General features: G+C 41.3%; 1 protein-coding gene and 1 long non-coding RNA gene across 20 annotated transcripts; one reads left to right on the top strand and one right to left on the bottom strand.

Annotated features, from left to right (window-relative positions):
* Positions 1 to 161: 161 nt before the first annotated feature.
* Positions 162 to 25037, top strand: c2cd5 (C2 calcium dependent domain containing 5). Of its 19 annotated transcripts, none has more exons than XM_084364419.1 (31): positions 162 to 497; positions 993 to 1101; positions 1263 to 1349; positions 1454 to 1625; positions 1728 to 1823; positions 2190 to 2345; positions 2454 to 2691; positions 5170 to 5330; positions 7711 to 7799; positions 8637 to 8672; positions 10485 to 10593; positions 12178 to 12231; positions 14678 to 14792; positions 14971 to 15069; positions 15202 to 15313; positions 15428 to 15507; positions 16087 to 16273; positions 16366 to 16530; positions 16928 to 16972; positions 17488 to 17628; positions 17709 to 17772; positions 17909 to 17970; positions 18369 to 18467; positions 18591 to 18680; positions 18787 to 18865; positions 19656 to 19748; positions 21232 to 21264; positions 21630 to 21701; positions 22906 to 23099; positions 23201 to 23347; positions 23484 to 25037. In XM_084364419.1, the coding sequence occupies exons 2-31, from the start codon at positions 1012 to 1014 to the stop codon at positions 23601 to 23603; spliced, it is 3285 nt and encodes a 1094-aa protein (XP_084220545.1). In that variant the 5' UTR covers positions 162 to 497; positions 993 to 1011; the 3' UTR covers positions 23604 to 25037. The 19 variants fall into 19 exon arrangements, with proteins under 19 accessions (XP_084220545.1, XP_084220540.1, XP_084220539.1 ...); XM_084364414.1 differs by having other exon boundaries at positions 21630 to 21731; XM_084364413.1 differs by having other exon boundaries at positions 21600 to 21701.
* On the bottom strand, positions 4395 to 11715 carry LOC311263962. The gene is made up of 3 exons (XR_014623424.1): positions 11630 to 11715; positions 8990 to 9142; positions 4395 to 4478 (listed from the first exon to the last, which is right to left on the bottom strand). It is a non-coding gene; the product is annotated as an uncharacterized lncRNA (long non-coding RNA).
* Positions 25038 to 25572: the final 535 nt, after the last annotated feature.

Genomic DNA, 25572 nt, shown 5'->3' with positions numbered 1-25572 from the left:
CTTAAAATTAAACCAAAATCTATTCTGAGTGCTTATTATGGATATACGTATATAATGTTTAATGTTTTCAGTGAGACTGGTTGTTCTGAATATTATCTAGTTATTTTTTTCTAAAAAGAAGGGTAGCGTTTGAAATGGATCGAAGAGTTCACGGGGTGTACGCGAAGGCAGCACACACCAACCCCCGAAAACTCATTCATCACGAGCTGTATGCGTATCAGGCTAACCGTTGGCTTTGCGCGCTAACAGCGACATGTGTTTTTACTAAATAAGTCGGTCGTAAAGACACCCGTACAGCTGTGTGTATGTAGCCGTGTTATCAGCTGATGAATATTTCCAACTTGAACGACACTTTCCTGCGCGGTGTACTGGGAACTAACGACTCGTGTTATGGGAGAGCTACGGAGGTCAGACGAGCGGTGGGCTGTCAACAGTAATGTCCGAGCTAAACGAGCCTGCTGCCGCTTTGACAGCCGTCTTTTGATATTATAGCACTGGTAAGGATGATACTGTTAGCACTGGCAGTAGTGAGAGATGATATTGTTGTTACATGGGTGGTGGTGGCTTCGCAGGATGACTGTGAAAACATGGCCGATCAGGTAGAGCTAAGGAGATTGTGACTGCAATGCAGTTAACCTAAGTGGCTTTTCCTGCTAGCTTTGCTTTGCTAACACAATCTAGCTAAGTGTCTTTTGCTGGTGTCTTTATAAACGCGAGGTCAATAGTTGACTTTAAACCGAGGCGATAAGCTATTTAGAGTCAATCCAGAAGTGTTCAAGTCGTGTTTAGCTGAGGGGAGCTAGGTTAGCTTATTAGCTAGAGAGCATGTAAATAGAGGAAGGGGTCTCTTCTCACTGTCAACAACATATGTCCATGCAGATAGGAGGCCCACTCTTCAGTTTACACTGTTGTTAGAGACAGCAGCGTTAATTAGGGCAGTTGAAAAGCTACTGATAATTGTTTCAATTTTATTGATATTACTTTTTCGACAGATAAACTTAAAATTAAATCATGCCTGGGAAACTGAAGGCCAAAATTGTGGCAGGGCGCCACTTGCCTGTGATGGACAGAGCCAGTGACCTTACTGATGCTTTTGTAGAGGTGAGTGACCCTATTTTTCAGCCTTAATCCTAATAAACAATTCACATCAGCAGCAACATCCTGTATGTACTTATATTTGGTCTCAGTATGGGTCATCTTCATTACTTAAAACAGAAAATGAGGCATTAAAAACATGTGTCTTGTGCCTTTTTATATCGCAGGTTAAGTTTGGAAACACAACTTTCAAAACTGATGTCTGTCCCAAGTCTCTCAATCCACAGTGGAACTCAGAGTGGTTCAAATTTGAGGTAAATACCTGTGAAGTTCTCTCAAAACTTGGTAGTACTTACATTATTTTAATACATCTCATGAGGTGGATGCATTGCATTAATTTTTTTCTCTCATTGTCCAGGTCGATGATGAGGACTTGCAAGACGAGCCATTGCAGGTCACAGTGTTGGACCATGACACTTACAGTGCTAATGATGCCATAGGGAAAGTTTACATTGACATCGACCCGCTGCTGTGCAATGAGGCTGCTTCTGTCATCTCTGGCTGGTTTCCCATCTATGATACCATCCACGGTACAAGAATAAACTTATCTGACCATGATAATTGTAATTTATTTTCCTTATTTACAATTCCTCATTTAATACATGCATTTCTGTCTATTTATTTGTTGTTAGGTATCAGAGGGGAGATCAACGTCCTCGTCAAAGTGGAGCTTTTTAATGATTTGAACCGATTCAGGCAGTCCTCCTGCGGAGTCAAGTTCTTCTGCAGTACGTCCAACTCGACTTTTGCTTCACAATTGTTTGTTTACAGTTTAAAAGACACAGTTTACATGAAATGCAGATCAACATTACGTAAAGTGGCTACCCACAATTTTCATGAAAGATGTTTCATTTGAGAACATTATAATTTGTAGCATCATGTTGATGCTCTTATTCAGTCAGGAAAGGTGCCATTTCCAAGATCAACAGAATTACAAGCCACTTCGGTGCCAACAGTGTATCTGTAAACAAGATTTGACACAAGAAAATGTGCTAAAATTGGAAAATTAGCTGAAGAGACAGTTAAAATGAACTTTTACCATTGAGTCTACGTCTAAAATCCTTTCACTCTATGTGTCTAATTGTGTACTCTAGCCACATCCATACCCAGGTGCTACCGGGCAGCGATGGTGCACGGGTTTGTGGAGGAACTCGTGGTGAATGAAGATCCAGAGTACCAGTGGATTGACCGTATCAGAACTCCTCGGGCATCCAATGAGGCCCGTCAAAGGCTTATCTCTCTTATGTCTGGTAAGGAAATTCACAGCGATCCTCTTTTCATGTTGGTGTGCAGGAAGAGGAACTTTCTGGTTCCCCTCTCATGGTGAATTAATTCATGTGTGTGTTACCCCTTTTTAGGAGAGCTGCAGAGGAAAATAGGGCTTAAGGTACTGGAGATGGGCGGGAACGCAGTGGTGGGCTACTTGCAGTGTTTTGACCTGGAGGGAGAGTCTGGCCTGGTGGTGCGGGCTATAGGTACTGCCTGCACACTGGACAAAATCAGCTCTGGAAGTGCCCCCAACACTGCCACACATACGCACCCTAACACAGCCCCCGCCTCCAATGCCTGTAATTCCCCTTCAAAGGATGGAAAGGAGTGAGTATGAAGCAACAACGAAAGCATGGACCCTGCCCCTTTTTATGTGCAAGTTTCACTACAAATGTAGTTTGTGAGAATGGGGAAAGATGATCGGTGTGTGCATGAAAGGGAGAGTGTTTTGACAAAATGTAAAGAATGTAATGTCTGTTTATAGTCAAGCAGTTAGTCCTGTGTGTGTCTCAGTATCTTTGATTCCCCTTTTGTAGTCTTTTTGTCTGATGTGTCACGTGTATTGCATCATGAAACTAACAGCACACAACATATCCTGAGACACACACATGCACAGTACACACACAGCCATCCTCAACCCCGCTCCTGCCTTGTCTGCTCTTTTAGAAACGCTCTTGCATGGCTTTCAGCTCTTCCTCTGCATGTTCTAGTGCTGCGTCTTTTAGTGAGTATCTAGCACTCCTGTGTTCTCCTCAGCCTCTAACAGTGTGCTCTTTCATTTTTCTGTTGCCCTCACCCTGGCTTTTCAGTAGTTAGCTTGTGATTTCCTTTAGTTACTGTAAGCAAAACTACAGTTGAGTGCATGTGTGCCTCTTATTTGCATTTATACAGTGTATCTGTGTGCCAGTGTGTGTGTGTGTGAGAGTATGTAAATCAGGGATGTAAACACTGTTTGGTGATGATTTGATTCTTGTTCATGTTATGACAAGGATATTCGCCGCTCTCAGTGAAAGTGTTCAGGAAATGATGCACCTATTATAGAGTTAGTTTGTTTTTTGTGTACATTATTTACATATTTATCTGAGCTTATCTTCTCTATAATTTAAAAGTATACTACTTTAGAAAAATAAATAAAAAGTTTGCTTTTATCTGCTTTTAGTTTTTCTTATTCATGTTGACAGTACAATATATACTATTTCAAGCACCGTTTTTAAAATTTTATTATAATTTTAATTTTATCTTTGAACAATCCCACTCCTCCTATCCAATAGATGTATTGTTCTCGTACTACTTATTCTATAATTACACTGTTACACACGAGAAATACAGTTGATTATTCAACAATAATTTTTTATTATTAGTGTAGCTCCTAATAATTATTTTCTATTGTTTGTCAGCACCTTTGATATGCTGCAGTCTAGGCCAGGTTTTAATTGTAATAGAGGTCTCTGACCTCTGTGAAGAAGCATAAATCGATAATTAAATCTCAGAAAATAGTGACACATGCCCCTCACAATTTCAAGTCCAAAATGAGGTCTTCGGATTGCCTGGTTTGCCTCCCGACATATTAAACATTTGAAAATAATGTAAAACAAAGAAAATCAACAGATTCTAACTATTGAGCTGAAACCATCACATTGTTGTTTGGGATCTTTTAAAATTATTTCTCTGCAGGTTAACTTGTCCATGTGCCTGTTTGGGCCTTTGTCACCTTTTTCTGTTGTGTTTACATTCCTGCAGCTGTGTGTGTTTGTGTGAGACTGAGATCTTTAGCTGAGAGCTATGCATGAGTTTCCTGCTGAGGCAAAGACAGTCAGGGAGTAAAAACTTCTATTCCTTTTTGTCTCCTTTTTCACTCTATTGCAATGTTGTGGTGTTGGTTCTTGTGTACGTCTCTTTTTTTCCTCTCTGGCTACATTCGGATTGGGACGTTTCTCACTCCTCGTGTCCAAATCGGCCCCCCTCTCGTCTTCCTCTCTCTCTGCGTGCTGATTGGCCCAGGTCTCCCCTTGCCCATGGATGCCGCTCCACCCACAACAGCCCAGTGCATTCAGCCTGCAGCGCCCAGAGACTGTCCCAGAACTTCTCTGTCTCTGTGCCCACTCTCATCTTCACTGGTACGCAGAGGCAGGGAAGAAAATAGATACAGGAGAAAGAGAAGAAGTTTAAAATACAAAGAGGAGTAGATGGTGATGTTTATATTGGAGGAGGACAGTAAATATATCTTTGCTTGACAGCAACATAGTCGCAGCAAAGGCATGGTGTAGTGAGAGGTATTGAGCCATAGAAGGAAGGCAGATACCTTGTTATCAGACGTATAGTAGTCTCAAATTCCTCCGTTCAAACAATAGAGGGTGGGTAGCCAGGTTCCCAGGTGCATCATTCTGCACTTTTATTGGCTGTTTACATTGTGATTTTGGCCCTGTGGAAGGGCCTGTGACTGTCTCTCTACAGTCACCTGACCTTTGCTTCACTCTACTGGGACACATGCTTCAGCTCGTCATCCTCTGTTAAATCTGACCCCTCTTGTGTTTTGCCACGTTGCTTTTTTTTTTTTCTAGTTACATGTGTGTATGTCTGTGTGTGTTTTGTTGTGTTTTCTAATTTTCGCTTTCCACGCTTGCTTTTTTTCGTTCCCCAGCCATCCGTAGCACCTCAAACACACCTCACCCAAAGCAAAACAAATCACACAAAAATACTCACCTTCCCACTTGATGGCAACACTCTCATGTGCATACACACACGCTCAGAGGGGTGAGGCGGTGACTGACGTGGGTGTGTGTATGTGTCATGTTCTCCTGGCAGGCCGGTATTTGGTGAGGACCTGCTCTCGTCCTCTGGCCCACCAACCCCTTTCAGAGCACTACCCACCTCCTCCTCCTCTCCTCCCCCCCTCTCTCCCTCCAAGCCATGCAGCCGCCAGTCCTCATCATCAGACACAGACCTCAGTTTGACGCCCAAGACGGGTAAGAACACTTGGCGCCCCATCCCCCTCTCCCATTCTCACCCCTCCCTAATCCCTCACCTCATTTGTGTTGCTACTCGGGTGGTGGTCTTTGAATTATTTTTATTTTTATTTATTTCTTTTTTTTACGCATTTTATCATGTTGAGTTTAACATTAATTGCTTGTAAATATTTGTTTAGCCAGGTCCCATCCTCCTCCTTGTCCTCAGTGGCCTGGTGTGTCTTCTTTATTTCACACTATCGAAAAAGACTTCAAACGTGGTTTTTAATAATATGAAGACACATCAGATCTCTGTATAAGTTTTGTCCCCCTGTTGTTGTGGTCTTTAATGGAAGCACTGTGTCTCATGAGGGGCTGTTGTTGATCTAAGGTCACTTCTTCATTAGCAGCCATTATGGTTAATCATTGAGGAAAAGGTAAGTGTTGTCAAATTCCGCTCCCACCACAACTTGAGTACATTTTAACACAGTTCAGCTCTCAACCTTCTTACCAGAGCCGTTCCCTTTGACCCCTCAGGAAGGGACCAGCAGCCTCACAAGCCGACATACCTCCTCCTTGTTCCTACTCCTCTGATCTTTTTTTGTTCATATTTCCTCTTCTCTCTCTCTTCTTTTTCTCATATTCTCATAGTCTGCGCCTTTATTCTCCCCTTCCTTCTTTCACTTATTTGCTCAACGTTATTCTTTGCACACCTCTTTTCTGTAGCTTGGCTTCCATTCATACAAACTCCAATAGGTACAACTCTAAAACTCAAAGGCAAGAAAAGTTACGTATATGTCAGAGTTAACCAATCACAGTTCTGGACATAGGCCAATAAAAACAACCAGCAGTATTACTGTAAATAAAAACATTTTGATATAGTTAATATCAGTCCTGTAATTGAAATGGATGTTTTTTTGCCCAGTGATGTAGGGCTACAACTAATGATTAATTTTATTGTCAATTAATCTGTCAATTATTTTCTCAATTGAGTTGTTATTTGGTCTTTATAATCTTGAAAAATAGTGAAAAATGTCAATGAGTCTTTCCCAAAGCCCAACATGACGTCCTAAAATGTCATTTTCTGTCCACAACCCAAACATATCCAGTTACTGTCATATTTGAGTAAAGAAACCAGGAAATGTTCACATTTAATAAACTGGAATTAGAAAATTAGACTTTTTCCCCCTTAAAAATGTACACAAACCGATTAATTGATTATCAAAATATGGTTGACAGCTACTTGATGAATGGTTGCAGCTCTAAATCGATGGTGGTTTCCTCTAACATGAGAAATAGTCAACCAATCCACGCTTCTGTAGGCATATCAGGCTGTTCTGTATCTATGAGTGTCCACCTTCTCCCCATCCCATCTCTCTGCTCTCTGTGCCCTCTTCAGTTGTTGTTGCTGTGCTTCTGACCACTCTCCTCATTGCTTTGCCTGTCCATTCTCAATATATCTTTTTTTCTCTGTACCCTCCATCTGTTTCTATGCTGGATCAGAGGGGCCCCAGCCAGTGAGACTCAGGCCTGGGATCTTCCTCTGCCCCAGCTCCCCCACCCTATCCACAAACATTCTGTCCCTTCCAGGGGACAGCTCTGCCCCCAGAGCCACCACCCCACCCCCTCCCTCCTCCATCCGCTCAGACTCTGCCTTGCTGAGAAAGAGCGTGTCCTTCACCGAGGACCTGCTGCTGGCAGCCTCCGGTATAGTAGGACCACTGTGTGTCATCAAGTAACAGCACCTTGTGTGTTGGGGCCTGTGCATTGGGTCAACAGCAGGATTGTTCACACCCAGGTCAACTTGACTGGTGTTATAGAAACGCTAACTCAACATGCATGCTGTGACTGCCCGGAGCTCATTGTGAAAAAACACTACTGACTGATGTCCTACTCAGGATTCTCCTACCTCAGCATGTGGTTTGATATGTTTGTCAGGTGTAACTAAACCTTACTTTAGGTCCAGTGTTTAGGCCTTAAGAGAAAAAAGACTAGGCTAGTCTTATGATGAGGATGTTTATTGAGTGTTTTCATTCCAGCACTTCACATGACTTTTATGATATCATTAATACTTTAACGTAATATTCTGTTGACAGTAGGAATGCATGATGTTGGATTTTTGTAGATATCCGATTGGCCGATATTTTCCAACTCATTTCGACCGAAACCGATATGCACTTTTTTCACCCAAATACAGAGAACATTAAGTCTCTCCTGTAGTGCAATTTACATACTATCATGCCTACTCTTATTTTAATGGCCCACTGGCAGATACATACGTACATACAATGCTTCATGATTTTATCGTGCATTCCTAGCTGACAGTTTGATTGGCTTTCTTGTCCATTGACTTCTGTGTTGAAAGTGACGAAACTGAAGCCAGACTCTCTTCTCTGATCAGGAATGGGCAGCGGGGGCAGCGCCGGGAAGGAGGCTGGGCCTCTGAAGACCCTGCTCAGACAACAGACGCAGACGGCTCTCGAGCAGAGGGTACAATGACACTCAGCATTCACACATGCTCATCATACATGTATTTAATGACTAACTCTGGGTGCAGACGTTTGAGAATGAAATGCACGGCAAATTGCAAGTCAAAGGTGCTTTCTCCTAACTACCCTCTGCACCCTCTCCCAACCCACTTCCACACCGTTTGCTACATACAAATTTAATTTCCGTGCAAACTACCTGAACAAACATAAAATGCTCAAACTGAGATCGACATTTGATGTTGTCATACAGATGTAAACAACTTAAAGTCTACATTGTATTTAAGATCAAATATGAAAGGAACCGTCATACCGTCTCATAACCTTTTCATAATCTGTTTCTAGCAGACAGGGGAGTTAATCCTGAAACTTGCCACCGTCCTACACCTTAATAAAGGATGCTTTATTCAGCTGTAAGTGTAACTACAAACAGAAAACACTGGGAGTAGGTGTGGGAAGGGTCTGGTTTTAAAAAAGATCCAACGTGTTCAGCGTCGCTTAATTTCACATACTTATACATGCCAGTTTGTTTCAAGCTGGGCTTTAGTTGACTAGCAGCATTAAAATGCAGTTTTATTATTAATCCACAAGCAGCATGAGAAGTCAAAGCAGTAAGCTTGTGGTGGCTTTTGTAAGTTCAGCCTTTGACATGCAGTTTGTGTTGCATATCAACCTTGGATGTCTGCACATAGGCAGTAAGGCTGAGCACACTTTTCACACAGCTGCATTCTTTGTGAAAGCTCACTAATTTACACTGCTGAGGTGTTACATGGGGAGTGGGTCTGTGTAAGAGCAAGTAATGTTCCCTTTCTCTGTCCTCTTGACCACTTGTGCTACTCAGGGAGCGTCCTCCTCTGGGTTATTGTTAAACGCCAGGGTATGTCCCATCAGTGTGACACTCTCTCTCTCTCTCCACCTTTCCCTTAACACCCCGACCAGCTGATGGCCTCCACCAAGTCTAAATCAACTCCTAACCCGCCCCTCCTCAGCTGTTTGTAGATCTCACAGGGGCAGGCTGGGTTGAGCAAAATGGCAGTGCGCTCATGCGTGACCCTGTTTGTGTGTTTGCTCAGCACCCGCCGCACCCTGAAAGATTCACAGACATGTTAGGTGGAGGGCTGGAGGCTAGGAGTTGTGTTCCCTTCAGGTTTGAAGGGGTGTATGACTGCGTGTGTGTGCCTTCTGTATACTCACCTCCTTTCTGACCTCTTTTCCCTGAGTCTGATTTGGTTTTCCTGTGTCAGTAACGGGAATGAGCACGCTCACATCATCACCTCATTCTTGCCCTCTTGCTCTGAGTGGGAGGAGCTGTCAGTCAAATTAGTAGCTGTCTTCCTTCCTGCAGTACTGGACAAGACAGAAACTAATGGTAGTCCCATCACATATACATGCATGGTTGGAAATCACAACGTGACCCTGAGGTGTTCTGTAAAGGTGTTCATCACTTCAACCTAGAATGAATACCAAGTTGCTCAAAGGCAGTTAAAGTATTTCCAGCTCCTCTTGTGAGTGACTGCATGGATCTGCATCACATTATTTGACTGGAGGCAGAGGACTGGCTGTCACGTTAGTGGACAGAAAGAAGCATGTGAAACAGTCTTGATCCTCAGCCAGGACCTTGTGAGAGTGTGTGTTTTTGTGTGTTTGTTATTCACTTTCAACTCCAAACCTAATGAATGCATTTATATAGATTTGAAAAGATTGAATGAAATCACTTAATCAGTGATACAAAATATTTAGGCTCAATCACTTCCAATCTATTTGAAATGCCCTTGAGTTTGTTGTCTCTACGTTTGTAGGCTGGAATGGACCAAGTGGGAATTTTTATAGGGGTAAAAACCTTGCATGAAGGGACACCATCACACTCGATCCTTGCTGCATGTTGACTTTTGCAATATTTTTTCACAAATGCACACAGAGACAAAACTAAATCTAAAATTTGATGTCCAGTTTTTAACATTTATTATTGAATATGTAGCCACTGTTAAAAGATTTCTGTTTTCACATGTAAATACTAGTTTTTATAGGGTTTCTGTTGATATGTATCTGAATTTCTAAGAATATAATTTTTTTTTTATTACATAGCCCAGCCAATACTGGGCTTTTGCAGCTAATGCTGATACAGTTAATAGGAGTAAAAAAAAATCAGTCCAATTAAGCTTCTTGACTTTCCTTGTTAAAATGGCTATTCGACTGACAGCACTGACAGCCATACTATCCTTACGACATATAAACATAAACATATTAAAAAATACATGTTTTGCAGGAAACACTCAAGTGTTGTTATTGAACACGTGTTATGTAAAGGAGACGGGATATTCTTTAGTCATTTAGTGCACTAAAATAGTTTTCTGCTGTATATTCTGTATGATATCGGCTGACCAGTATATTGTTCAAGCTCTAATTACAACATTAAGTGCTTATTTGTAAGTCTTGTGTATTTTAAAGTAAACATTTTTATAGATTTTTCTCCACGTAGCCAAAACCAAATATAGCACATTTGAAACCGTCAACAAAAATATAATTTGGACTCTGATATTATAGACTTTAAGTCATGAAAAATACCATAAAATCTAATCAAAAAATCACAAGCATGGAGCAGTCACTAAACGTGATCAGCAAAAATACATTGGGAAAAGTCTAGTGTGTGTTCTCCCCTACTGTAACTGACAGGGTTTTCTATCTGCAGGAGTTCCCCTTCTTCACCTTGACGTCTTTCCCACCCGGTTTTCTGGTTCATGTGGGTGGAGTGGTCAGCGCTCGCTCTGTCAAACTACTGGACCGTATACACAACCCTGGTGAGTTCAAACCACACGAATACATGATGTCCTGATGTCCATTGTCCTGTGAAAAGATATGAGTGAGCTCCACCATTGACCTAAAGTATAGTGTGAGTGTCCAGTCTTGTTGGCTGTTAGTTAATGCTGCCCATTAGCCTTTTGTGTTGAACAGTTGTGTATGGTCCCAGTCCCAATCTGTTTGATTGTTCAGAGAAATGATGTTGAAAGACTTCTGTACGAGTCCTAAAGAAGGTGAAAGCTGTTCCTGGTAGCACTTACAGCCTGCAGCTTGGTAGCATTTAGACGGAAATAAAGTTAGGATAGGCTATTATCACGTCTATGAATAGGGGCAACTTTCACCTCGTAGTTTGACTGACTGTGTGTGTGTTTGTGTGTGTGCGCGTGCGTGTGTGTGGTGTTGTTGTGTGCTGTCCCCTGTAGGTGAGGTGCAACAATGGTGCATGGCTCCAATCTGTTGCCTGCTGCTTCTGTTGTGTGTTGTTGTTGGCTGCAGGTGGCGCTGTGGTGACGTACTGTGGTGTCTTATATGCTCTGCTGCCTTCAGTTATCAATTATGCTTCTTATCTCTGTGAAGTGCACATGTTTTCATTTATTATGCAGACTTTTTTAAATGAGATTCAGCCTGCCTGTTGAAGGTGTTGGAAGTCTTAGCTATTTTGCCTCTTTGCTCGGTTTAATGGTTGTATACCACTATGAGTCAGGGAGGTTTGAGAATTTAGGGAGAGGGGAGTGCTGATGAATGTTGGCTGGGTTCGGATAAGCAGGGTTCTTTTCAGAGGTGAACAAGAGAAACGAAATAAGCTTTTCAAAAATTATTTTACAATCTACCAAATTCCTGTCTAAGCTAGGATTGTGTTAGCAGCGTTGTCTTCCACCTAGTTTTTCCTGATCCAAATTTTAGGTTCAACTTGGAAGCCATTCTGAAAAGAGCCCTGTTCACTGTTGCTATGCCTTGTCTATGATCAACTACAGAGCAACACTAAAGGTACCCTGTGAAGTTTTGACCAGTAGCACTATGGAGAAATGTTCTTACCAGTGGATCTCCATGTCTTGTATCATGCACTTGCAAGCATACTCTGCTGATTGTTTCCTGCTAGTGCGCTGATTAACAGTTGTTGGCAGTATTGTGCAACCATTTGAAATATTAAAATGTTGCCTTTACAAGTCATTTAAAATACATAAGATGCAATTTAGTGAGAAACTCTGAATGTAAACAGAACATTTGTTTGTTTACAACAAAACTCCACAGGGCACCAGTAAGTTTAGAAAGTACGTATGCTAGACTTAAACTGCTACTGCATGCACCTTTTTTGTATTGTATAGCTTCTCTTCACCTCAAGTCTTTTTAAGATTTTGGCTAGGTCCTCAGCTTTTACTCATCTCTATTCTCCTCTCTTCCTCGTCAGTCTTCCTCTTTCAAGATTTTTGTAGGCCTGATTATAGTTTGTCTTTGCATAGTGACTGTGAAGTGCTGTCTGTCTTTGCATAGTGGAGTGCTGCTGTTGTGCTGTGCTTGTTTGTTAGACTATCTCTTCTTTTCTTTTTCTCTCTTTTCTGTACTAACGGTGTGTTCTGGCCCAGCCTTGGGTAACACGCGCTCATACAAACTGCTAGACTGGAATAGTGTCACTGCAGGTATTTCCCCCCTTTTACTGCTCTCACCCAACGGAGTGATGGCAGCTCAGTGAAGTTAAACCTCTTAGCATGCACTCAGCACTGACATTTAACCAACGTAGAACAGTTAGCCTAAATATAAACAAAAGCAAATTCAACATTAGCTCGATAGTGTACCACTTAAATTTGTGAATTCAGTGAGCTGCCATTCTCCTCTCTCTAATCTGTGTGAGTGTGTGCTGAGCTGAGTTGAGCATGCGCTGTGTCCCCCACCCCCACCCCATTCAGCCTGGCCTGGCTTCCTCCTCCCCACACCCAGCTCATCCTGCTGCAAAGAAGAGCTGCAGCTCTTCCCTAACGTTGTCCCAGCGCTGTTCTAACGCTTCCTGAGTCAGCATTGTGGTCAAACCTGTCTAGACCAGAGGAGGTTTAGGAGGTTTACTCTGTGACAAAGAGCCACTGACCAGGCATGTGCATCCTTAACTCACTGGGCCGTATTCATACTGAGAGAGAGAGCGAGAGAGAGAGAGAGAGAAGGAGGGATGGATGGATGGATGCATGGACGGCAGGTTGATTGGTTTGGTGGCAGTTGAGGAAAATTAAAAACTGATTTGGGATGGATGCCGTAAGGAAAGATGTGAGCTTGGGGAAAGGAGGAGGCATGATATCACTCAGTATTCTCTAACTTAAAACTAGATTCGATGGACTCTGGTGAATGAATATGGCCCTTCTCTGCCCATGAGCGTGCACATGGTCATGAGCGTGCACGTTGGTGAGCCTGTGCCTGTGTGACATGCTGCTTCCGGGTGAAAGGAACCCACCTCGTGGGCCTGATGCCTGACCATCAGCCATTATTCTTCATCTCCTCAGTTGATTCTTTCCCCCTCACCCAGTCCTCTTCCCCTGTCTCTCCAAACAGCTGAGTTTCTCTCTTTCTGGGGCATCGTCAGCATGTGGCCCTCTCAGGAAGTCATGGGGTGCAGCTCAATACTCTAATGTCGCTTCCTTCATGTGTCCTTTGCTAAACTATGAGATTTAACAAGTGAGATTATACTCACAACTTTGAGTGATTAGGCTCTTCTTAACTGGGTTATTAAAACAGGTGGCAAAGCCTCATGAGACTATTGACACACACCCATGGTTTAGCCTAAGTATGATGAAGGCTCAATCTTTTTGAATTTAAAACCTTTGTGACCGGCGTAGAAAACACTTTTCAAACATCAGGCAGAGTCTTCTTATATCTTTTATGTAAATATCGTTCTACCAGCCAGCAAGATTTTACTTTCCTGTAGTCAGACCACCACAGCTAGAGATGTACAGAGACACTTTTTTTTTCAGTTCTGATATAATTTCGATACCTGAATTCGGACAGCTGCCGATATTAACAGACGCTAGAGTTTTTTTCCCCTCTGAATATTATTATTATCTTAAATATTATTAATATATTATTATGATTTTTATTTTTTGCTACTTTGTACTTCCTCTCCACTACATCTATCTGATGACTTTCGTTTATATAGTTGTTTATAGTTGAAAGGCTATTACTTGAGACTTGTAACCAATCAAATCAAGATATTGGTGTGGGCAGGATATTGAGTGAGACCACAGAGTGGTGACTACAGACAGAGAGTAAATGCCGCATTGGAGCCAAAGTAGCACTTTAATTAACTTTAACTTTAATTAACTTTAAAACACAGATACCATTAATCAAAAAAAATGCTGAATATCTGTCCCTATAATTGGCGAGGCCTATAATTTGTGGATTTCTATGAGTGAATATGAATTTTGCAGAGTTCAAAGGGAACCCGATAGTCAAACAGTCAGATGATAGAATCTGGATCGGTACGTGGAGCGGTGATGTCAGTCCAATAAATGATTTACACTACGTTCGTACCCTCACCCGATACTGATATTGGATTGGATCAGTCCCAACTCTGGCCAAAACATACCAAATGGCCGTATTTCTCACCTGTGTCCTTTCTGTTAGTGCAGCTGACTGAAAGGAGCCACAGAGAAGAGGGAGAAGATTTGTTCTAAGTTAACGTACACTGAAGAAAGGCCAGCTAGAACACACACGACTAACCTAACCATTGACTTTGCCTTCATCATCATCCTCAATCATGAAATCATTGTCATTGTCACTTTGTTTCACTAACTGATAGTTGGTTTTGGCTTGCTTTGATACACCACTTAACCCATGAGTCATCATCAGAAAACAAACTGTACTGTTTGCTGTCTGTTTATTTTCTGGTAAGTCAAGTAGATACATGTATAATCAGATTAGATACAGACTTGTTAGATTTCCTGTTTGCACTTGTCATGGCAGTTGTTTTTTATTTAACTATGTTAAAAACTGTCAGTTAGGTTGAGTACTAACTCATCATTAGCTAGACTTCAATGCTCAGAGAGGGGTGTTGTTTTGACTTACTTGTGAAAGCTGTTTGATTCAGAGGTTTGTGTTTTTCAGATGAGCCAGAGACTCGCGATGCCTGGTGGGAGGAGATTCGCCAGGAGATCAAATCTCATGCCAAAGCTCTTGGATGTCATGCTGTTGTGGGGTACAGCGAGAGCACTAGCATCTGGTATGTAATATACTACTCCACACGGGGGAAAATATTACCCTTTTATACAGTTTTCCTGCCTTTCCTATTGTTGCATCAGGATGTTATAGACCAGTTTATGATAAAGGTTCCCTGCCCTGTTCTCCTCCGTCCCCTCCCTTTCTCTCTCTCTTGATCTGTCTATCTCCCCCCAACACAGCGAGGAGGTGTGTATCCTGTCGGCATCAGGCACAGCAGCCATCCTCAATCCTCGGTATATGCGTGAAGGCTGCCTAGACATCGGGATCGTCGACCACAGGTTGTTCTGATTAAGAGGCTGATTAAACTGATTGTAAAACCTTCTAATGTGTACAGTTCAGTACAGATTGTGACCAGTACAGCTTGGTTAAGTTATAGAGGGTCATAGCAAATGGTGTGTATTGTTTGCCAGGTTTGAGGAGCCGTCACCCCCGAGTTGTGGCTTCTGTCACATCCCGTACGATGAACTCAACATGCCCTTTCCAACCCAGCTCACCTACTGTTACCACTGCAGACGACAAAAGGTCTCAGATATTTCTTTTGTTTGCCTAAATCAAAGACACGTTTATATGCTATTTTAAATTCAGTTTGATGGAAAAAGTATGAATAATGATAATAACTGTTACATTTTTTTCAAGGTTCCTGATGTGCTCTTCACAACAATCGACCTGCCACCAGAGGCAGCTGTCACAGGGAAGGGCTGCCTTATCCAGGCCAGGTAAAAAAAAAAAAAAAAAAATCATAGTTAAATGGCACCAAAATGATAGAAAAGATCACAGAAATTCTGCACTAAAAATTAAGTCTGGAAAATGCTTAATTTTAACCCTAAAGTTTTCAAGGTTAGGAATATGCTTGAATTTGATTATAATCCTTTCAAATATTAATGTTATTAACATTATCTAGTGTTTCAATCACACAATCACTCATGTAAACAAAAAATCTCAAAGTATTTTAAATGAAAAGATCTGTCATCATATTTGTTTGTTGTCTCTTGGTGTTGAAATGAGCCTGAATTCAATAATTATGAGCAAAACATACACAGTTTTGATGAACAGCTACTAAAAAAGACCAAAGTTATAATATACATTGGTTGCTTTGGATATAAATATATTGCGTACATAACATTTTTGGCAATTGCATTTTAGATGCTTCGAGAGTCTGGAAATTATTGGTTTAGGTACTTTGAAAGTGCTTGAATCTAAGTCTTACAAAGCTACACAAACTCTGTATCAAATAACAGTAACTTTTATATAACATTGATCAAAGTAAGTTAATGCCAACACTGATTGTCTTCTAGGTTGTGCCGTCTAAAAAAGAAGGCCCAGGGTGAAGTGAATGCAACGGCCATCTCCAACCTGCTGCCTTTCATGGAGTACGAGCTCCACACTCAGCTGATGAACAAACTGAAGCTGCGGAGCATGAACGCTCTGTTCGGCTTACGCATCCAGATCAGTATCGGAGAGAACATGCTCCTGGGTCTGGCTGTAAGTTGACATTTTAGGTTAACAAGCTTAATAAGCCAGATGTGTGTCTGATGCAACACAGTCTTTTTAAATGTATGTGTATGTGTGATCAGTCTGCTACAGGAGTCTACCTGACAGCCCTACCGGCACCTGGGGGCATCCAGATAGCAGGAAAGACTCCGGGTGACCTGAGCAATGAGCACCACATCCTGACCATCCAGAAACGGATCAATGACACCATAGCCAAGAACAAAGAGATCTATCAAATAAACCCTCCGGTGAGACACACAACAGTCACTGCTGAGAAGATTTCTAGCCCCCAGCCCATGACTTAGTCAATGTGAAACCTAACAAAAAAGCATATACTGTAAGTAAAGAGATTTTGGTGGCTGTTTCGACCACAAGTTTAAAATGGAGTTGTTCCAATGTATTTGTGGCCCTTAAAGAATTGTGCCTCAATGTCACATTCAGAGTTATGTCAGGCAACTTAGTTTTCTTTTTTACACAATAAGTTGTGATTCTTTTACATAAACAGATCAATTTCTGGGTCAACTGTTTTCATTATTTTTAGGTAAAATTCTTTCTGTTGTAGTGTGTTATAAACATGTACATAATCATAAATTGTTTGTGAATCATGACAAACTTACCCCTCTTGTCTCTCTCTGGTCATTAAAGAAATTATTTGCCCTGGACCCTGAGGTGTTCTGCGGCACAAACATGGTACTGAGCACGGCAACTTTTAGCTGTGAGACACAACAAAGCATGACAAATATTTCACTATATTAATCGCAATACTACAACACTTTTACAATAACTGTATAACAGCTCTTAACTGGGGACGTTTGGGAGCTGGACAATATGTAACCCACTACAGAGTCACTTCTCAAGGGCAACCCACTGTAGAGTCATAGTATATCTGTTAATATATTTTGTATTATGACCAACTACACTGCCCATTCACACTCTCACCTGTGTGCGTATGTATGTATGTGTGTGTGTTTGGGCCACTCCTTACTCTTCCAGATCCATATTCAGATTAACACCAGCTGTGTTTGTGTAATGGTGCAGCTGTTTGGGTACTTGAACGAGTGTGAGCATGTGGTGTGTTATTAACATAGTCTTTCTACTAGCGTGAGATGCAGATGTGGGCTGCTGCTGCTGCGGTGGTGTTCAGATGTTTACTTTGACATCCCGTCTGCTCAGGCCTCGTGTCTTTTTTTGTTTTTGGCTTGCAGGAGCTGGCAGAGGAAGTGGTGGGCTCTCCGATTCCTGAGCCAAGGCAACGTTCCAGACTTTTCCGCTCCCACTCGGAAAGTTCAGACGAAGTGTCAGAACTGGACCTCTCACATGGAAAGAAGGATGCCTTCGTCCTGGAGGTGTGCATCTATGAAAATATTTACATTTATATGCCACTATTTCTGCGGACAAGTGTAACCATTTGATGTCATTCCCATAGATTGATGACACTGATGCTGTGGAGGACATCCACTCCCTCCTCACTGACGCTACGACCCCAACAGGTATGCTCCACAGCAGTGACAGCACATCATCATGTACTGCACTTGCTCAGTCTTCTGATCAGGACGAGGCTCTTACAAATGTTATTATTCGTCTGCTTCATCGTCCCTCTTTCCATTTCCACTTTTCTATCTTCAGGTTTCTACAGCTGCAACACTGAGATCATGCCTGGAATTTACAACTGGACATCAGCAGTTCAGGTCACTCTTCATAATACTCTTCATGTTTCTTTCTTTACACATTCCCCTGCTGTGATCTTTACCAAACTGTAATTTGAAAGAGTTTTGGCCATCGTTTTCATGCATGTCCTTTTAACATGGCTATAACAAGTCTGCCAATAAGTAGAGATACACCGATTCCAACGTTTTTGGCCAATTGCAAATTTCTTTATTTTTAAGAACTATCATTAACAGCATACACAAACCTTTTTTGGACCTTTTTATGGAACATTCAATGGTATGTTAAACACTTGTCTATTGAATATCTCAAATAACACTTAAGCTATTTGATTGAGTGGCCTGTTACTGAAATGGTGAGTTTAAGCATGAAATTTAGGCTTGTTATGTTTATGCTATGTGTTTTTGTTGCTGTGTTCCAGATGTTTACATCAGTGAGGGTCTTTAGGTTGAGTAATGCCAATCTCACTAACCAAGGCTTGAACAAGATCTTCACTGATCTATGTGAGAATCTGCTGAAGGTAAGAAACCCTTATTGATCAAGTAGTAATTACACCACATGTGTTGCCATGCTTAGCTTTTGTCCCATACTGTTTATGATGGTACTTGCAGTGTTTTAAAGTAATTCACTGTGTTTGTTACAGAGTTTTTACTTCAAGCTGCGCTCTATGATTCCCTGCTGTCTTTGTCATCTCAACTTTACCGTAGCAGTGCCAGAAGAAGAACTCATACAGGTGAGAAGTTTCAGGCCGTCTTTCATTTGTGAAATTGCATTTGGAACAGAACTGGTATTAAAATTCAGAAAATTAAATTCTTTACCTCTGTCCGCCTGCATCCCAGGTCGCAGTGACAGCGGTTGCCATGACGTATGATAAAGACCAGACTCAGGAGAAGCCAGCAGAAAAGCCCATGACCAAAGGTCTGTCTGGTTAAAGGAAATTCTTTATGGTATTTTTGGGAAGTTTTAAATGTTTTCTTTCTACCCAAAGTCCAAAAGTCTAATACCTTCTTAAGAATGCAGTTCACTGTTGCTTCAATCAAGTTTTAATATGTCATATTCAGTATAGTGTCAACAGCTTTATTTAAGAAAGATTTCAAGAATCATTTATTTGGTCATTTTAGTACAGGGACGTATAATTAAATGAAACATGTATTCACTATATGCTGCTCATAAAAACAGTTGTCTCAATAAAGAAGTCCAAAAATAAGCTATTTCTTATATTGGAAGATGGAGGATGAGTTAATTAATTTAAATACATTTCCATTGTACCATAGCGTGAAATTAAATATCTTCTGATATATGAAAAGTCATATTAATTCACTGTTGGTGCTTGTGAACAGGAAGTAAACTGGTAAATGGATATAATGTGTTTTCTTTGTTCCTAGAAAATTAGTCGTTTAGATTTCATGAGACAAGTCATCTGCTGTATCTACAAATCATTTCAAAGCTGAATAGAGGAGCTGCTACTAGATCCCAGAGTCATGCAGTAACTGAGCTAAGATAGGCTAATATATAAATATTCAGCAGACCTTGAAACTGAATGCAGAAACATAAAAAGGCTTTCAAGAGTTTCTAGCGAAGTTAGAAAACAGAACTATTCTTTTAGGACCACACTAGTCGAAGCAGTGTTACCCATTCAAGAAACATCACTTCTGTCATGTTGTGTGTTTGAAGTCCGGCTAAAGTACCAAGGTGTGTATCGTTTCAGGGTGCATCGAGACTGAAGAGCAGCTGCAGTTTCCTTTGGAGTTGTGTGCAGACTCGTCATCCTCCAACACTCAGCCATCGTCCAAAATCTCAGGTAGCCTTACACAGTATTTTTTTTGTCTGCTCACGGACCTCCTCCTCTGCCCTGCCTCACTAACAGGCATTGCCCATCTCTTCAACTAACACTTTAGGTACAGTCTCTTTATTCACCCCAGCTGCAAAACTCTGCCAAAATCAGCTGGTTATGATTCGTTCAGCAGGTAAATAAACAGTGATGTGTCGTAGCTCGGTGTGTTCTGTTCATGTAGAACTTGAGTGCGATCTTGTCTAGATGAGACCTCATGCTCTGTAGATGGAGTGTTTTGATGCATGTGCAGAAGTTTGTGGTAATAGCTGAATGCGGTGGGGGTGGGGGGTCACACCTATGGCCTTAAATTAGGCAAATCATTAGATATAGAGTTGGACAACATGTATATATCGTTATTATGAAATGAGACTACATAACATCTCAGATTTTGGATAGGGTTAGGTTGTTAAATGGTGATATGACGTAAGTGTGTCTTTCCTGAATTTAAAGGCTTCAATACAGTAAAGTGATGTCATTTTTCCTGGACTGTTGTACTTGTTCTAATACTTGCCTTTTTGTGAAAGTACAATAGTTTTAAAATAGTTTTAGTTAGTTTCGCTTACTATCCTTTCTTTCTTTCTTTGTTCCTTCCTTCCTTTATTTAACCTTTCTGTCCTCTTCCTTCCTATCCACTAAGGATTGGTTGTCCTTTTCCTGCCACTCGGGTCTCACAAAGCAGTGACACACTGTGTTGTTGTGGACCCACAATCTTGTTAGACATATTAACACTCTTACTGAGTTTTTGTTGTTGTTTACTACATACTGTAGAGTGAAAAATAACAGTAACCAATAAAGCAGAAAGTTAAAATATACTCCCAAAAGTCGAAGTCAGTATTGATGTTGAGCTATTTGGTCAAAAACATTCTGATAGTACAATTTTTTTTTTTACCATAATATGCAGCTCCTGTCAAACTGTGTGTGTTTTGTCCTTTTTGGCTGCTCCAAGCACCAGTACCGTAACAGCCTGAATACTGTAGGTGCGCATCAAAATGCACGCAGCGGCTGGCTTGGCTGGGTTTTCACAAATAACAGCTCACTTGACCGCAGTTATCTGTACTAGCTAGGCTTCTCACATGCTTGCTTATTTAAAGTATGCGGTCTCCAAGTTCGAATGCTTTCCATTCCTGAACTGAAGATAGATTCTATTCAGGAATATGGCAAGCCGTTTTCTCCGATCATGTTTTGATTCAGAGTGTGCACAGAGAGGAGAGGCTACTCAAACACATTATTGTGAGAGTAAGAGTGGAGCAAGGAAGCGCTCAACTGATCTATTTTAAATGTATCAGGCTCCCATAAATAACTGCATGTATGGTTTGTATGTATGGTAAACATTTTGGGGGTAAAAGCTTACTGTGTTAGCCTCGCAACAAGGGTAAGGGACTGTCCCTAAACTCTTTTTGCTTTTTGTTAAGGACAAATGTAGACTTTGATGTTTGTGTGTGTGTGACAGGTGTCCCAGAGACTACCAACATCTCATCTAGAGGTAAGCCCCCCTCCTCAGTCATCACCCCCTGACCCACCTTCCCGCTACCAAAACAACTACACTGCCCTGTTTTGACTTCTCATCCTTTTGTCTCGGACAGAGTTATCCTGCACCGCTCCCAAACCTCATGCACTTTTGTTCTTTTCTGTTCGTTTTTTTTTTGTCTTGATTCGTTTTTTGTTTTTTTTCTTTTGTTTTGTTCGTTTTTCTCTTGTTGTCGTTGTTGTTGTTGCGTTTGTGTATGTTCGGGTGTGGGCTGTGTGTGTGTGTGCGTGTGTGCGTGTGCGTGTGCGTGTGCGTGTGTGTGTGTGTGTGTGTGTGTGTGTTCTCTCCAGCTGCCTCCGTTGATTACGGTTCCTTTGCAGACAGATGCAGCACCTGGCTAGAGCTGCTTAGGCTGAAAGCTCACACCATAAGACGAGGATCAGTTAAGACAAGTAGGAGGACACAGTCTCTAGCACACTCTGGTGATCAAACCCACAAATACAGAACACAGTCTCACAAGCAATCCCGCACACATACACACACGCTCGATACACTCACACACCCCTCCATGCATGCCGCTGGGGGGCGGAGCATCATAAATCAAGCACCAGCTTTTTTAGCTAGAGTGTGAAAGTGGAAGCCCCGCCCCTCAGAGGGATCCACAATCAGCAGCCTGGCTTTGAGATGCCTTTAGCCGTGGCAACCGTGATGACAAATTAATCTGAAGCTTCTTTTGTTTTCTTTCTGCATTCAGCGAGCTTGTACTTTGCAATTGGATGACAATTTCTGGAAGAATTCCTTTGATTTTTCTCTGCATTTGCATTTGTGAATCTACTTAAGCTGAGAAAACACTACATGATTTGAGGAGATACTCTACTACATACCACTACATACACAAATCTGAATGTGGTCGAGATCACAGTGGGGCGTGGGGGCAGTGCTTTTCTGCAAGATCTGGTATGATTTTCAGTCCTGTGCTCTGTAAGTGAACTACAATCTAATGTGTGGCTCTGAAGGTTCCTGGTTTGATGGATGTAAGCCACGTCAGGTAAATTTGCAGTAAGACGATGGAGCATCTTTCACACTCTGGCTCGTGTACATGTGCCCAGCTCAGCTCACAGCTGTCTCTGTCCGTCTCCATTTCTCAAACCTCTTTCACAAAAGCAAACGGATGTAAATATCCTCTCATGTACTTCACTGTACTGCAGATACTATATTCACACATGTAAGCATACACAGCTGTGCCCAGGTCTGTCTGTCTGTCTGCAGACACTGTGTAACTGTCTTGTCTGTTCGCTTTAACTGCATGACATGCATGGCAGTGCACGCTTTTCAAGTGATTGTCTTGGCACCGCTCATCCACACACCACTGCATGTCAAGTCACATATCTACCCAACACACACGGACAACTGACTTACTCACATATAACTGTTCACACGTGTTACTCCCGCTGTGTAAACGCTAACAGCATTTTTTCATGCACATTCACATTCACATTCACATTTCTTTCTGCTTTGAAGTTCATATCTGCTTTTCATTTTTCAACTAGTTTTGAGTATATCTCCATTCCCTTTTGCCTTTTTTTTCTCCCTCCCCTCCTTTCCTTTTCACATCTCCCTCCTTTGGACCTCTGCCTGCTCTCTTTGAACCTGCAGTCTCATCACTGGAGCGCTCCAGTCCGGTGCCTGAGGGACGTTCGCGCTCACTGCGCTCCAACCGCGGGTTTGGAGGCAGTTCGGTCACCGTGGTGAAGATGACGCCGCTCTCCTTCCTTCCTGGGACACGCATCATTAAATACCTTGGGATCATCAACATGTTTTTTATCAGAGAGACGACATCGTTGCGGGAGGTAAGGCTGCAAGGACGTACCTCACATGCGTAGGCCCCAGGATCATCTTGTGCAAGTGTTGACATCCCTGTACACATGACATGTGTGGTTGTCTTTTGCAGGAAGGTGGGGTCAGTGGCTTCCTCCATTCATTCATAGCAGAAGTGTTTGCGATGGTTCGAGCTCATGTAGCAGCCCTGGGTGGAAATGCAGTAGTGTCCTACAGCATGAAAGAGTGTGTGTTTATGGAAAATCCAAACAAGAACCAGGTACTCATACACACACACTTAACCTGATTCAGTCCATCTATACAATAAATCATAATGAGCTACCATTAGCATCCTCAGACCGCACATTTATTAGCGTTCTAAGGGTTTAATCTTCTTGTCTTTGTTTCTCCTTTAGGCTCAGTGTCTCATCAATGTAAGTGGTGATGCTGTCATCTGTGTCAGGGACACCGACCAGGAGCCCGTCCCCTCAAATATCGGACAGACCTGCGCTAGCGAAATGGACGGGGCTACATGACAGTAAAACACAAACCTCACTTTGTCTGCAGAGCACACAATCTGAGTCTAGCCGTCCAAATTTAAGTCATTTATGTCTGCCTTAAAACTCTGTTAAAGATCCAAAGGTTTGGACACAGGTAATATAGAACAAGTACTCACACACTTAAAAACATGCAGTCTGTGTTAACACAGGAGTGCAGGATGTTTCTGTTAAAGAGAGAATTTGTGCAGGAGATACTGATGCAGCTCTTCGGGAATTAGGTCATCTGAGAGTGTATAAAGACTTACAACAACAGCCAAAGGACCCCACTGTATCTGACTTTTGCCTATGTATTACAGCCGTCCATATTGGGGTTACTCAAAGCAACAGTATGTTGGCCATCCCGTGAGGCTTGAGGCAGCTATGACTAATTTGTCCATCCACAGCTCCCAGGAGGAGTCATTAAATGGTCATGCCAAAAGGGACACAGTAGTATACCATGGAATAGTTAGATAATAACAATGCAGTCAAATTCTCACTCAGTGTTAGTCTGTTTCCCATCTGTTCATTTCACAGTGGTCACATAATGGCTGTCAGGCAAGGCAAGTATTTCAATTTAAAATGGAAATTTTGAATCTAAAATCCAATCAATCCAGATAACCATGTGATGCCATTTGTTTTTTATAATAATCTACTAGATAATTGTTTATTCTAGACTTTTGTATTGATTTTTTTTATTGATAACCTTCCTAATTACTGTAAGTACTGCTCACAGGCAGTATCCTAAAGATAATCAGATTTCTTCAGAAAGTGTCAAATAAGTGTCACAGAATAGTCAGTGAGAAAAACAGGTCAGGATTACAGGCATATAAACATATTTTATAGGGCAATAATTTTCCTTTTAGAACAGCCATTATTACTATCAGGATTGTTATCGCTTTATCTTAAAACTTTTTCAAATGGTGTTAGCATTTAATTCACTTACATCTGGAGTGAATGATAATGGGTATAGTGTCACCTGGCTATAAATGGAAACATACATTTCAAATGCTTTCTCTCAAGCTTCTTCACTCTTGTTCTTCATAATAATCCTTCTACTGATCTGTAAATCTCTGATGTAAATGTCCAATGATGGGAAATGCATCCTCTGGTATAGGTGCCACCTGAAAAGAAACTGTGTAAATGTTCTCTAAAAATCAGATTTTAGTATTTTTGTAACATAAAATCTATTAAACCTACTGCTCATGTTGCCTGTGCAATCAATTCCTGATGTTTTGACTCGCTGTGTCAGAGAATTAGTGGTACTCTAATCTGTTTGTGTGATCAGTTTCCTATATTTGTGTATAAAACTTGAATGTACATACTTAGATGCTTTTGCTTTTCTGACTAGCAGCATGCAGACCCACTTTTTATTGCCATGAATCTGTATGCTCGCCTGGAAAGTCTTGCACAATAAACTCAAACAAAGATGCATCTGTTTGATCATCCTCTTTGATAAAAGTTGTGAACATACTGTTTTTATCAGACATAAGTAGTAAAGTAGAAAATTGCATGATACTGTGACCCAATGCAATAAACATTTTATAAAAAAAAGTATAATCAGGAAAACGTATCTACTATTAAGAATATGAATACTCATTGTGACTGTTGCACTGCTATATTATTCGATTAATATTACTCCCGTAGTAATATTCAAGCAGGATGCTTTACTGTTGTCATGGACTGAGGTAGAGCTAATTAACTATTCTGTACAGAACTGTTACTACTGATTATTTCTTTCTTAATTGATTGATTGGTTTGTAAGAATTCAGAAAATACTGAGAAATGCCACCACAATCACCTCAAGACCAAAGTGACACAATGTATGTTTTGTCCAAGTACCTCAAAACTTAAACTAAATTTAAATAATTAGAAGGAAAAGCAGGAAACTCTTCACATTTGAGAAGCTGAAACATGTTTTTGCATGAAATGATTTTAACGATGATCAAAATACTTGTATTTTGTAACT

Source organism: Pagrus pagrus (assembly GCF_965226575.1).
Source record: "Pagrus pagrus genome assembly, chromosome: 10".
In the NCBI taxonomy this organism is placed as follows: Eukaryota; Metazoa; Chordata; class Actinopteri; order Spariformes; family Sparidae; genus Pagrus; species Pagrus pagrus.
This window is presented reverse-complemented; position numbering and strand designations above follow the sequence as displayed.

Excerpts from the sequence above, each read along its gene's own strand:
- c2cd5 (XM_084364402.1), top strand. The coding sequence starts at position 1,012 with ATGCCTGGGAAACTGAAGGCCAAAATTGTGGCAGGGCGCCACTTGCCT. Across the intron at positions 1,102-1,262 it reads TTACTGATGCTTTTGTAGAG|GTTAAGTTTGGAAACACAAC; the intron begins GTGAGTGACCCT and ends TTTATATCGCAG. Across the intron at positions 16,274-16,365 it reads ACATGCTCCTGGGTCTGGCT|TCTGCTACAGGAGTCTACCT; the intron begins GTAAGTTGACAT and ends ATGTGTGATCAG.